General features: G+C 41.0%; 1 protein-coding gene across 1 annotated transcript in view; it reads right to left on the bottom strand.

The window, feature by feature from the left end:
- Dpt (dermatopontin) overlaps positions 1–12,747 on the bottom strand; it is a 32,583-nt gene extending 19,836 nt beyond the window's left edge. Inside the window, exons 1-2 of the mRNA XM_048357777.1 lie at positions 12,362–12,747; positions 1,223–1,348 (exon numbers count right to left, since the gene is read on the bottom strand). Of these exons, the coding sequence (XP_048213734.1) occupies positions 1,223–1,348; positions 12,362–12,666 (431 nt within the window). The 5' untranslated portion in view covers positions 12,667–12,747. The remainder of the gene's footprint in view (positions 1–1,222; positions 1,349–12,361) is intronic.
- Between the last annotated feature and the right edge of the window lie 2,128 nt (positions 12,748–14,875).

The raw sequence follows: 14,875 nt of genomic DNA, 5'->3' as shown, positions 1-14,875 counted from the left end.
GTGTAACTATAACCCCTCTATACATCACCTTTATAATAATAATTAAAATGTTTAAATGCAAAAACATAAAACCAAAAAGCCCACTAGCCAAAAAGTGACAAGGTAAAACAAAACAAAATAAAAGAATTGTTTTACAGCAGTAGTTTGGGGAGCCAGAGGAGATGCCTACTGCACCATATTGCTACAGGTATCAGCTGATTTTGAGCTATTTGAATTCAGTATTACTTTTGGTCATTATTCAAAAAGAAAAGTGCTAAGCTTTTGAAACTGTCCCTTGAGACATTGTGTGCCTCTGAGGCTTCTGTAGAGTCACACTTCTAGTCACAGGAAATAATTCCCAGTGTTGTCCCAAGCATCAAATTATAAATCACTTAAGTGATCTTAGCTTCTAATGTTGTCAACTATGATATCTTTCCAAGACATAAATGACTGGCTTGTCCTTTAGACCAAAAGATTAAGGACATATATTATCAACAGCCAAGTTATCTATCTATCTGTCTGTCTGTCTATCCATCCATCTATCCATCTATTTGGCTGGCTACATATATTTGTCTGGCTACATACAAACATACACATGTACTCTCTCCTCTAGTCAGTTTGAATAGGAGAATTTGGCATGAATCTAGGAAGGAGAAATGAATGAAGTAAGTCTCAGAGGCAAAGCGATCCAGAAAAGAGCATCTTCTTGCTCTATCTAAACCTACATACTAGACTCTAAACCATCAGTGGATGGTTTTTGCAGAGAGTTTGCAGGATGATAGGCTCCCAAACAGATCTTCAGATTGGCTGTGGTGAGAAGTTAACCTGGTAAAGGGAAAAAGCACAGGACAAGAGTCTGTGGGCCTCAGATGAAGCTTGACCATGCTCATGAAATAATTGTGTGCTAGTAGCTATTGGCAATGCCACACATGAATAATCTCATTTAACATCACACAAAACTTGAGATTAGGCTCAATTCTTCATTTATTCAGTCAATAAATGTTAGTGAGGGCCTAATATCTTTTCACTTTAATGCCCAAAGGGTTATATAGGAAGCATCAAATTGGACAAGGTCCTTCTGGGTGTAAACATTCTTCTTTACTGAGTCATTCTCTTTTAGATGACAGTTGTTTTCCAAGCTAGTTTGTGACAGCTCAGACTTATCTGAAGCCCGAAATATGGACCAGAAAATCCAACTACCACTCCAGGACTCATGAGGGCTGAGGATGGCTTGTGTACTCACCAGCAGGAATATGGGCATCTCTTGCTGTAGCGACAGCAGTAAAATTGCCACTCTCGATCCAGCACTGACTCAAAGTAGCGACTCTGGAACCCAGCCACCAGTCCATTGTTGGAGCATGTCTGGTACCTGAAGAGAAAAGAACCTAAGGACACTGGTACATAAACATACCCTTCCCAAGGCTCCACCTGCTACCATTATACATGATTTCATTGACTTAGGATCCTAACACTTTGTCCAGTTTTTATATATAACAGGCTTTGTTATATTGTAGAAATGACATTTGTTCAATGACTCAGAATCTTAACTGAAGGAAGTTTGGGAGGCACTGTTCCTGATGTACTTCTATGAATATATAATTAGATGAAAGAATACACAAATGATTGGTTATGAATTTTACAAAAGTGTTTATTACTCATGCCATTTAAAATAAGAGACAATAGAAACCATTGTCTTTGAACTTAAAACAAAAGAAGAAAAAAACATATGTGATGAACTTCAAATAAACTTTTCATTGTCCCCTACACAACACACAAAGCCCAGATGGGTACAGTGATTTTTCCAGGACCAATCAGTAGGAAAGTTATGTCCATAGCCCCAGATTCTCGCTGCTAACACAGGAACCTTTCTTCCATTTACTAGGTGAGTCTCAGAACTCTCTCCCCAGTTTTTGCAGAATGGCCAGCCTTTGGAGGTGCTCCTCACAGTATAACAATAGGCCAATGAACTCAGATTCCCTCAAGAGTTACTTACCATAGTCTTAATTCTTCAAATATGGTAACTCCTCCACTCTAATACACAATCCAGAAAGAAGTTTTACTTTCATTCTACCTGTGCTGCTACTGGTCTAGGAATTAGACTTTTAAAAACCCTATTATTATCTTTATGGCATCTTTCTAACTAAGTGTTGGCTTAGAACTGAACACTCATTTCTTCTTTTGTTCCATCTCCAATACTTTCTACCATTCCCCCAATCCCATACTACCTTAAGGTTTGGCACTTTTAGCTCTATAATAAATACATTGTTTCCTACCTTATACAGAATGAAGTCTTTCACAAACTGCCCTAGTATGTTTTCTGTTGCTATAAATTAGTATCATACTGGATAACTTATAAAGAATAAAGGCTTATTGAGTTCATCAATCAGTTAGTTGGGAAGCACAAGAGCACGGTGCCAGGCTCTGAAAAGGGCCTTCTTGCTATATTATATATCGTGGTAGATAGCATCACAGGATGGAACAGAGAAAGAGTGCTAGTTAGAGTCTTTCTCTCTCTTCCTATAAAGCCACTGATGCTGTAACGATCATGAAACTTTACCTTGTATTCTTAATTACCTGCCTAGGACCCAAATTCCATCTCAAAGTTCCATCAACATATGAACTTGGGGATTAAGTTTTCTACCATGAACTTCAGAGAATATAATCAAAGAGTAGTACAAGTCCTTCCAGAATTGCTCTTTAGCTACTTCTGTGCATTTCTTACTCATCCTAAGCATTGAGCTGTCCCTTCTTGTATGTAGATAAAGAAGGCCATTATGGCTGCTAGAATATAATACTGCTTTCCTCCAAGTAAAGATAAATTTCAAGAAAATATAATAAATAAAGTAAGAATAAGTAACCTGTGCTGATTTCTGAGGGAGATACTACTGACATTCAAACTATTTGCAACTAGATAATATTTTATTCTTTCTCCTTGCCAAAAATGAACCTGTAAATCTGCCAAAGCTAGATATTAAGTATTTTTGTTGTTGATTGGAAAACACCTGTCACTGATGTAGTCATTCAGTTATACATATATACATTCAAATAGGCATTTTTAATTCATTTATCCACTCAACTACTTAACACAGTGCTACTATTCTATTTCAATCACTTTGTACTATAAAAGAGAAGAACTAAGAGTTGGGCTTGGTACTTGGTCAACCATTCAGGAGTTGTAAGACTTTCTGGTAAACTAGAAAATTCAGCTATTGGAAATCAATAATGCAAACAATGCTATAATCTGAGACCTATGGCCCTTTGGTGATCTAGCCTTAGGTAAACTACATCATTGATCTCATCATGTCAAGACTATTTCCACTTGGTGTGCAATTGGGAGGCCAAATGATTGTCCTTCTAGGTAGGTCTGTTCGATCCTAATTCCTGGTAATGTGGACGAGAGGTAATCTTAATTTGAGTTTCAAGAGGTAATGTCAAAAGTTTGTGTGTCCAAAGAGAGAAGATGTAGCACAATGTTTCCCATGGCTTCCCTGGAGTTATTGTTCCTCTATTTTTATCTGTCCTATGTACTTAAACCTCTACAAGGGATGGAATTGCCATGGTGGTAAGTTCCCTTCAGTAAAAATAAATGTAGGAAGATAAGGAGAGCTGTCTCATGAAGTCCGAGTTCAGAAGGCAATCCAAGTTCCACAAATTTCCCATCCGCTGTCAGCCAGGCAGCTAGCCCCACAGCCCGGATGGAAAGTTTGTTGCGTCATTTTCTCTCAACCACCTCAGATAAGAAGAGTGTTTGGACCCTACGGCTCTGAGCCTAAGAACACACAGTAAAAGATAATGAAACACCATCCTCCCTCTCCTTCAGTTAGATTGCCTTTTCACTTTGATAGAGTGAGCCTGCTTGGGAGCTTGGTAGTGTGCAATCATCCCTTCCAGAATTGAATTCGGGTAGAGGTGTCCGGGTCTTTTCGCTGGAGGACAATCAGACAGCCCAGGAGAGTGTCATGCACCGTCTTGCCTTATTTGGGAGGAGCTTTGGCCTTTAAAGCTGCAGGAAGGGGAGGGGTGTAGGCGCACCTAGCAAGGTATTGAGGGGAGGCCTGAGCTGTCCATCAAGGGTGGATGGCTGAGGGACCAATCCTAAGAGGTGGCCCACAGGACCGCCTCCAGGTTCACCACCTGGCCATGTTGGCTACACAGGGTCCCAAAGGGGGGGGAGGGGGGCAGCTAGAACCGCCTTTCCGGTTCCAGGTAATAGCCACGGGGCCACAGGGCTGGGAAAACAGGCGGAGCCAGCCGGGCGTGCCCCACATAGAGGTGCCTTTTCACATCATGGAGGGGAGCAGAATGGAGTTGTTAAGCGCAAGGGCTATGCTGTTAGAATGGTGTCCTGTGCTTAGCTGTGTCATGAGAAGCAGGCTTCATCTCCTCATCTACAAAATGGGCACAGTAGTAGCTTATACTTTGTAAAGTTACTATGAGGAGCTAATATGACAATGCATATAAAACGTCTAGGCTAGCAGTCTTTCATGTTTAATAAATGACTTATGTTTGTCATTATGCTTTCACATAAGCTACACAGTAGTTTGGAGACTATTTTGTGAAATATGCTCTCCTGTCTTGAGTCACTGGAATATTCACATGCTTCTCTGAGCTATTGTTTTTCCAAGACAAAACTCACTAACACTGGATGTCTTAGCCACTCACTTTGTAGCATAGATGCTTCATTATGTCTTGTTATAATAAATACCATGAATGACTGACGAGCTGTCTTCCATATCACAGGTGGAATGGTCTTATCAGAGCCCATCATTCAAATCTACAAGAGGCCCCCAGGCTCCCTCCAGGTAGTTTCCATGGAGATTGGGAAAGTGGTCTATCTTTCTGCCTCTACCTTCCCCCTCCAGAACAGCCCACTAGAAAATGAGGGCACAAACATGAACAGTTTGTACATGGTCTTGCTTCCATCTCTCTCACTCTTTTTAAAGGCTTCTTAGACTCATTTGAACACTAGCCACAGCTACAGGCACAGGAGCAAGGCAGACAAGAAGAAATATGAGGGGAACTGGAAGTGCTTGCTAAAGTAAGTCTACTCTAAAAGAAATGGTTAAGGTACAAAGACACACTGAGGTGCTGATTTGCTTCATTGTGTTTGCTTGCTGCTCCTGAAGCATGTGCAGAACATAGTATTAGGCCAAGATTGCAGTTTCCCTGTAAATTGTGTCTTAGCCCCAACTGAATTCTGAGCAGATACCATGGGAACATTCCCTTGCAGGATGAAGGTCTGGTGCTTAGCTTCAGAGCCTTTCTTCTCCCCTACTTTCTCACCATCTCTTTGAAGGCTGAGAATCAATTTCACTTTCACAAACTGGAGCAATATCAATCCTGTTCTATTTGACACTAGAAATTTTCTGTAAGGAAAATCATAAGGCAATGACTCTTCTGACAACAAAATCTGGAGCTATGCTCTGAGAAAATATCTTTTCTGAACATGGCCATCACTCTGAAAGCAAAGACAGAGAACTTTTCTCTGTCTACAGAAGTAAAATAGGAGCAACAAAATGCAGGGAAGAGTCCGTGTTGAGCAATCAACAGACACAAGTTCTTGTTCCAGCTAGACCTTAACATACTGAATGCAAGATTCCATGAAATAACGCCTGCAAAACCCTCAGCCAAAATAGACAGTAACTGGAAGAACATGATCCCCAATTCAAATTTATTTCAGCCAGGCTTTCTCCTGTTGTCTATGTTCTTCAAGTCCCAGGGCATTAGTCATCAAGAATAGAATTCAGAACTTGGAGGTGTGTAAGAACCTGGTTTAGCTTGTGAATTACTCTATAGAATTTTAGTCTTGCCTCCTGATCCCTACTTGTCTTAGTTCAAATGTACAAGAAAAAAATCCAAAAATAAAAAACAACTTACAAAAAGTCTAAGCTCTTAGCAGGTCATGAGTAAAGTTGAGCAAAGTATAGGATAGGATAAAGTGATAAGAGAATCATCTCCATCAAGAGGTCTCAAACATTATAGAAGGATAAGACAGTTTGCCAATCTTTTTCTCCCCATAGCACAAAGATACATATGTCTTACAAGGGCTGCTATTGATAACATATGCTTAATATTACAGATTATAATTGACTCATATGCTTCCAAAGCAAAAGTGAACATATCAAAGGCTCTGATATTTATCAATTTGAATTTCCACTCCAGATTTGTAACTTCCTAATCATGTGTGATTTGTCTCTGTGATTCTTAGTTTCTTCAGAGTTCATAATAATAATGATGAATATCTCTTAACACCATTACCAATGTGTTAATATGTAAGGTAATTTCCCCAATGACACACAACCATTAAAATATACCCATTCATTTTTAATTCTTAATAATTTTAAGGAGTTAAAAATAGATTTGTAGTCGGGCTACATTTTAGGAATTGTTTTGTCTGATTTTAAAGTTCATAAACTTTGAGAAACATACACACACAGAAACATACACATATACACAGAGAGAAAGAGGGAGGAGTAGTTTCTAATTTCCCCAAATTCTTTTAATATGAATGTGTTTAACTCTTGCTTAGCTGGCCTTCTACCACGTGGCCCATGCCTTCAGCCCTGCTTTTGCTGGTTCTTTTGGAGATGGAGTCTTGCATGCAGACTTTCTACCCAGGCTGGCCTTGAAATATAATACTCTGGTTCTCTGCTTCTGGAGTCGCTAGGATTACAGGCCTGAACCTCCAGCTCATGAAAGTTCTTTCATTGATTGGGAAGATTTTATCCTATAGGAACAGCCTAGAAACCTCCCACCCCCCAACACCTCCCTAATTTGCTTGTTTTGGGAAAGCTCAAGTTCCCCCAGGCAACTGATTTCCCAGTTCTTAGGAGAGTGACCTAGATGGAAAGAATCCTAGATCTGCCATAATCTTGTTCTCCCACACTCAGCCTTCTTTGCCCTCAGAAGTCATTCTGGCAGAGACTTGACTTTTTTTTTTTAAGCTCTGAACTCACAGTAGCCTTATCTAAGAAAAAAAAAATCTACCTGTGGCCCTAGGTATCAGACTGGCTGTTGTACTGTCACTAGGAATGAACAGGCAGGTTCCTAATGCTGTCAAGTCAGTTTCCTCAGATGCAAAACAAAGGTGGTGATCACTACCTGCTTCCACTTACTGTTGTGAAGAGTAAGTTAGATTAAACTATCAGGAACCTGGGGCACCTTCCATATGTCATTAACTGGCACAGTTCTGCATTCTGTTAAAGCTCATGATAACAAGCATTGAATTTGCAAATGAATGTCCCATTGAGAATACTTTATAAGCCACAAATCACTATGTAAATTAAGGCCTGAGTCACAGAGGTTACATTTATTGTGATGATCTCATTTATTTTTTAATTGCATTACTTTGTTGGCTCTAATTCTGAGAGTACTATGTGAGAAGATTGTTTTACATTACACTTAAGACCCCATCTAATATTTGGATTCTTGGATTCTTTTATAATCAATGTTTGCCTCTTAAGTTTCCAGCACAGACAAAGCCAGTCTGCATTCCAATGTTTTTAAAAATCTTTCAAATTTTGAAGAAGTTTTAGATTTGCAGAACAGGTGTACAGATAGGATTTCTATCAACTCACCACCTAACTGTATAGTGCTGCTTTTGTAAATTGAGTGAGTTTAACAATGCTAAGAAATTAACATTAGTGCAAACCTAAAATCTAGATTTTATTCGGATTTCAACAATGTACTTTCCCTGTCTCAAGATCCAAACCAGGATCTTGAATATTTAGTCGTGAAATTTTTAACCATACAATTCCGATATCATAGGATACAACTTAGTTAATAAGGCTTCTGAAATTAGAGTTTACTATTCTTCTTTTCAAGGTTGTTGATATATTAAATTACTGAGCAAATGTAAACCTAGTAAAGAATTTGTGCCATAATATCAACTTGTACAAGCCACCCTTTGTGCATATTTTGGCGATCCTCAAGAACTCTTAAAGGACTGTCTTGCGTGTTAGTAAATGCCACAAACCAAAGTGCAATGCTGAGCCCATATTACAGATATGGGCATGCTGAGAATCTGCTATTAGCAAAATATTTTCCCCCTGGGAAACTGTAGGCTTCTTTGTTGAGATTGTTGGACATTGGCTGGGATTTGGAAACACTATCTAGACTGATTTAATCTTTCATATTCATTAATCATGTCATATGTCAGCATCATTTCTGGCACCAGGGACACAGTGGCGATGAGACAAGGCCCCATGCTCATGAAACTTATATTATGTGAAGGAAACAACAAACGTGAATCTGGTAGTGTCTGTGAACTTCAGGAAATAAAGCATGCTGAATGAGGGCAGGAGACATTGGATCAGAGGAAGTAAGCACTCTACACACTAAAGATTCAGGACCAGGAACTGGAACTGTGGCTATGTACTTCATGGAGCCTTGGTTATAATTATAGTCAGAGTATGGAAAATTGAGTGTCTTTCCAACTTAATCAGTTTCAAGTTTACCACAGAGCACTGTGGGATAGTTTCTGTTTCTTTACCATGTGGACTTTTATTGATGGATTTATAAATTTAGTTCTAATAAATTGCCACTCAGAGCTGATATTTGAGAATACCTTAAAGCACAGAAGAGAAAACAAAAGATCAGTATACACAACATTCTTCCTGTGAATTCAGACTCCATGTAAACCTCATCAAATTCCACATTCATTACATCTTAATTGATTGTCCATCAATAGGATATAATATGGCAGGTGTTTGTCTTAGATTGCCATTTGTTCTTGAGTTCTTTTGTACTTTCTTTTATAAGGAACATACCTTGTGAGATGATTGTCACAACTTCATTTCCATCCCTCTCCTCCTCTCTCCTTTCCTCTTCTCTTTCTCCTCCCCTCCTCACATATTCCCTCTTCTATCTCACCCCTCCCCTTTCTCATTTCTCTTTCACAAAACAAAATCCCAAATATCCAGGGCCACAGAGATAAATGATACTGATGGAAAATAACTCAAATTGAAAGCATTCACTTCACCCCCTGACAACTGTGTCTTACAACTGTCCTTGTTGCCAACCCCAGTGAATCATCTCCTCCCCACCCCTTCCCACTTAACAGTCTCAGAAGAGAGCCAGAGATCAACTCTATGTCTGGCGATGATGCCTCTGGCAGACACAGATATTGTGGAAACCTTGAAACCTTCTACTTAAGGTAAGACTGCTCTCCCAACCCACCCCCATCTTATCCTACTTCCATCTGTCCCACCTGACTTCACCCTGCCTAATAAAAAGAGATTGCAGGTGTGAGGGATGTGTGGTTTTTGCACCATTATCCCCCTTCAGCTGGGCTGAATGAGACTTGGTTGCCATTCCCAGGCTGTTCTTCTAAATAAAACCTGTTGGACTGTTGAGTCCACCTTTCTGCTCTTTTTCTTACTGATACCATTGGGAGCTGTGAAGACAGCCTAAGGCTCCTTCTCCCACATGTCTGTTCAGCTTCACTCTAGCATTCCAACGTCATCTCACTTCATCCAGCATCCACATGTCCCAAGGTGGCAAATGTACCTGGAGACCCAGGGAGAGCCTCCTGGCAGGCTTTGGTACTGGAGGCTGGTGTCCATGCTTCTGAAAACGGCATCTATTAAATAGGTGGCTTTCAGCAGAAAAATAGATGATGAACAGCACCATTTAAAGCCATCTAGCCAAGAGTAGCTTTCAGGCAGCACCTTTTAAAGATGGAGGTCTATTGGTATGTTTCTTCAGCAAGTCAAGTTTTCATGACAACTGTATTGTTGTCAAGTTTTTGTTTGAGACTACTTCCCCCTTTAAAATGAAACTGAAAAGCTAATTTACTTATACAAGGAAGCTGAATAGCACTAAGTCATCAACAACTCCTCCCCCAGAATAGATCACGGGAAGATGTAATTGCTTCTCAGCCTGTGAGCAATTTCTTTCCTTCCAAATTTTTCCCTGAGACTGGAGTCTGAACTCAAAGCCATAATCATCTAAAAAAAAAAAAAATGCCTGGGGAGTAATTGGTATCAGTTCTGGGGCAGCTGAGTCCTACAGTAGAAGCCATTTTAGTTGTTTGTGAGCATTCAGCCCTGTGATAAGGAGGAGGCAACAGAGGGTGGAGGAGGAAAGGAAAAATCCTGGGATTCTGCACACAGAAAGTGCAAGCAGAGATGGAAGACATGTCTCGTTTGTCATTCTTTTTCATTAGACTCCCATGGACTCTATTTATTCACATTCATGTTTTCTATTTCACTTTTCTTCACACTGAGAGGTTACAACAGACCAGCCACAAGTTGGCAAATTGAAAACTAAACATCCTTTGGCTTCTCAACCTACGAGGATTGGCCACAAGGACCAATAGGATGCTAAACAAAGCCAAGTACACTTTCAAAGATAAACTACTCCCCTGTGGATCCTCCAGGGTCTACACAGTCTGAGATGAAGGCTCCTTTTCCATTGAAGTAAGGAGCCTAGAAAGCTGAGCCCTGGGCCAAGATCATACAGTACATTGACCTTAGCATGATGACCCAAACCCAGGTCTCCTGACTCAGCCCAGTTCTGTCCCTTTAGGATGTGAGGAATCTTTGCTGAGTGCTTTTTAACTGTGGCTCTACAAAAGGGTGTTAGAAAGAGGCCCTACCCACATGATGGTCCCCCAAGATGGAGGGACTAGAGGGACATTTGTAACTAGGTCATTTCCATGCTCCGTGCCAGGTAATGAGCCTGGGGATTTACTGAACTCCATCCTCCCTACAAGCCTGGCCTGAGTCAGCCATCTGTCTAGAGGGGTTTTTAGATCATTAAATCTGGTTGCCAAGGGAGTAGGGTGGATAAGGACAACCCAGTAAAGGCTGCCCAAGCAGCCTGGTTCCTTGACTCATAGACTTATAGCTCTGTGACCCTCTCCCCATCTGCAGGGTTCAACTCCTGCTGTGGCCTTGCAAGACCCGTCTCATCCAGCATGAAGCGCTAGCCTGAGTTTGGATCAGGAGCCCTGGATGTGCTAGTGGAAGAAGGTCCATTGCTGGGTGGGAGCTCACAGTAGGTAGGGCAGCAAGCTCTCAGGCCCATCACTGCAAATACATACTTTCTGGACCCAAATCCCAGCTTTCTAGCTGAAACACACACACACACACACACACACACACACACACACACACACACACACACACACCCCTTATCTCTAAATGGCAGCTGCAATTTGTCTACCTAGAAAATGATTTATTGCTTTGTTTTGAACATTAAATGAGATAATCCATATAAAGTGCTTAGCATGGAGGCCGCTCAGAGCAAGTACTCAATAAATCACAGCTGTTTTTATTAGAAGCTCCTCTCTTGTCTGGTTTCTCTACCTACTTATCTACCTATTTATGTCTTTTCCTCTTGGATTCTCAGTTATGCGAGCCCTAGGAGTTTATGCTTGATGCCTCCCAACTCCTCAGCTACCAAGGTCCTCTGGAACCCACTGCAGAGCTGTCTGAATCGCTTTCCAGATACCATTGATGGCTGCCTGCCAGCAGGGCCTCCTCATCTCTGTGCCTGCCTCCCTCAGGGTCAGCCTTCACCCTCTCCCCCACCCCTACAGCCAGGGTCCTCCAAGCAGTTGTGAATGAATCATCTAGCCATCCATTGCTGCTGGGATGGGCCACTTCTGATCAAGTACAAGGCCTGAGAACCAGACTGGGACCATCCCAGTCCACAGAGAAGCACACACTGCTGCCCATTCCATGCCACTGACAAGGGCAGAGTATAGTCCAGGAAGGGGAGCACTTCTTTAAAAGCATTTCATAAACTAAATCCCAGCAACAGAACCCACTTTAAATCCAGGCAGAGAAGGACCTTAGTACTGAAAATTGAGACCACATTTAATCAGAGCAGCAAAAACTGTTTAATTTCACTACCCTTTGATTCAATTTCTTTGTCCCCTCTGTCCATTCACTTGCTCTAAATCAATATTTTTTTTTTCAAGCTGTATGTGCTGGGAATCAACTGTTTCTTTTTTCCCCCAACTAGTCCGGACCAAACGCTTTTGTAAAATGGCAAATCATTACAAAATGGAAATGACATTCCAATGTCACAGCAAAGTTCAATTACTGTGAAGTGATTTTCAACTTCTGTACTTAGCTTTCTGCAATCAACATTTTGCAGTGAGCATTTTGCAGATTCTCACTAGCCCCTGAACTAATCTGAGCATACAGCTACCTCTGGAAGGAAGAGAAGCACAAAGTCTATCTGCCATGGACATTTTCTGCTTTTGGTCTGGTCCAATAATGTTACCCATTTTGCACCAGCCCTGAACCCACCCACCAGAGTCTGAGGTAATATTTGCTCAGATTATGGACACTGCTATCCCCTGAGACTTCAGGCATTCACCCGGGAGACATGCAGAGCTATCCCCACCCCGTGTGTGGCAGCTGCCCCTTACCATTCCATGCCAGCCCTGTTGATCTCCTCCCACCAGCATTCAGTGGGCTCCCCGAGGCTCTGGGATGTGGGCATGCAGGCATAGTTCCACTGTCTGTCAGAACCTTCCTTCTTGCTGAAGATGCTCCTCACAGCCACCACCACCTGCCCATGGGGACACTGGTAGCTGAAGCCCTGCCGGTTCAGGTTCACCCAACCATCATCACCATAGTCATGGTATTGCTGGTATGGGTACCCATAGTCACCATACTGGCCCCACGCCACAGTGACCAGTGGCAGAAGCACCCACAGAAGAGTGAGGTCCATGCTGCTTGGATTGAAGCAAAAAATGTCACCCTAGGTTTGTGGGTTGACTTTTATACAGCTGCTGCAGACATGTGGCTTCCAGATGTAGGAGAATAGGATCCAACTGCAGTGTGTCATTTCTTAAGCAAAACTTTTCCACGCTGAGAAATTGGCCCTAATTCTATTCAGCTTGTTTTAAGGTAGAATTCTAGGAATATGTTGGGAACATGTGAATTGAAGAAATTCCCTAGAGAAAGTACAACTTTATAGATAGGTTGTAAGAGCCAACTGTTTCACTCTCTTTAAAAACATTGGCCTCCAAAAAAGCTCATTCCCAGACTGTGTGTTCCTCATCTCTCAACACTCCACTCCTCACTAGTAAACCTTCATAATTGTTCTCCAACCTAACCTTCTAGGATTACACAAATAACCAGGCAGTGATTTCAAAATACAAACATGGTTGGCTGAAGGGTTAGAACCATTTTAATTCCTGTACACCTAGATGTCTTCGCTCAAGTTCTCAGCTCAACGTCTCTCAATCTTGAGCATAAGTAAAGGTGTCCAGTTTGCATAGCTATTCTTATAATTCCTGTGTTGCATATGGAAGTACTCTTGATCCATGGAATAATAAGTTGGGCATTATCTCTACACATAAGAATCTGCTCAAGCTGCTGAAATTGGATACACCCAAAACCAGAAACTTTGTTCTGCTCTCAATTAGATTTTTAATCAGAATAATCCCACTTTTATAGTTGTGGTATTCTTTTCTTCATACTGAGTTTTTTCTCCATTGAGGTACAATTTACATTGAACAAGAGTCACCTTTCAAAATGATCTCTCACTGGGTATTGGTGCCTCATGCCTGTACTAGGTACTCAGGAGGCTGAGATCTAAGGACTGTGGTTCAAAGCCAGCTCAAGCAGGAAAGTCCATAAGATTCTTATCTCCAGTAAATTACCCTCAAAAAGCTGGAAGTGGTGCTGTGGCTCTTAAGTAGTAGAGTGCTAACTTTGAGCAAGAAAAGCAAGCAACCAACCAACCAAACAAACAAACAAAAAACAAGCTCAGGGACGGTACCCAGGCCCACAGTTCAAGCCCCAGGAATGGTCAAAAAAAAAAAAAAAAAAACTCCTCCAGCAGTGATACTCAGTAGGCACCAAGTTGAAAATGAACTATACAACTTGTGGGTGGGTATAGGAGGGAAAAATGGGAGAGAGCAAGGGAAAAGATGACATTGTGCAAAAAGAAATGTACCCTTTATCTGATTTACATAAATGTAACCCCTCTGTACATCACCTTTACAATAACAAAGAAATTTAAAGAAAATAAAATGTTCTCCCTACAGTTGAATAACCAGCCATAAAATGTAGAAAACCTCCCATCAATCTAAACCTTGCCCATAACTATCCCTTTGTAGTCAAGTCTTTCCCTGAACCCAGGCCCTGGTAACCAGATCCATTTTCCATCCCCGTAGTTCCACCATTCCACCATTCCTAGATGCCAAGTACATGCAATCAGACCACAAAGAGCCCCTTTTCACTTAGTACAAAGCTTTTTAAATAAAATAATCATCCATGTTTTTTTGTATATGTCAATAGTTCATTCCTTCTTTTTGATTGCTAAGATTCCATAGTTTGATGTGCCATAGATTGTACAAACATTTATCATTTGAAGAACATTTCTAGTTTTTTGTTTGTTTTGCCAGTTGTAGGACTTGAACTCAGGGTCTGGGCACTGGCCCTGAGCCTCTTTGTGCTCAAGGCTAGTGCTCTACTACTTGAGCCATTTTCAATTTTTGAGTGGGATAAAAGTCTCATGGGAACTTTCTTGCCCAGGCTGGCTTTGAACTGCTATCCTCAGATCTCAGCCCCTTGAGTAGCTAGGATTAAGGTGTGAGCCACTATTACCTGACTTATTTCTAGTTTTTGAAAGCTAATTATGTAAAAGTAATCATTAGTAGAGTTTCTAATAATGTGTATATGATGTTGTGTGAACTCATTTGTAAACTTTCATTTAGGTAACTACCTACAATGGGGCTTGTGCTGAATCAATAGATGAATGCTTCTTTAGCTTTAGAAATAACTGTCTGATTTTTAAAGTGACTGTACCAATGTGTATTACTACTAGAAAGTTGGCATTAGGGGATTGGTGCATTCTAATAGGTTGGTAGTGATTTTAGTGTGGGTATTTCATTTTCTTAATGGCATGATTATGATCATCTGTTCATGTG

This window comes from Perognathus longimembris, chromosome 11 (assembly GCF_023159225.1).
Source record: "Perognathus longimembris pacificus isolate PPM17 chromosome 11, ASM2315922v1, whole genome shotgun sequence".
In the NCBI taxonomy this organism is placed as follows: Eukaryota; Metazoa; Chordata; class Mammalia; order Rodentia; family Heteromyidae; genus Perognathus; species Perognathus longimembris.
This window is presented reverse-complemented; position numbering and strand designations above follow the sequence as displayed.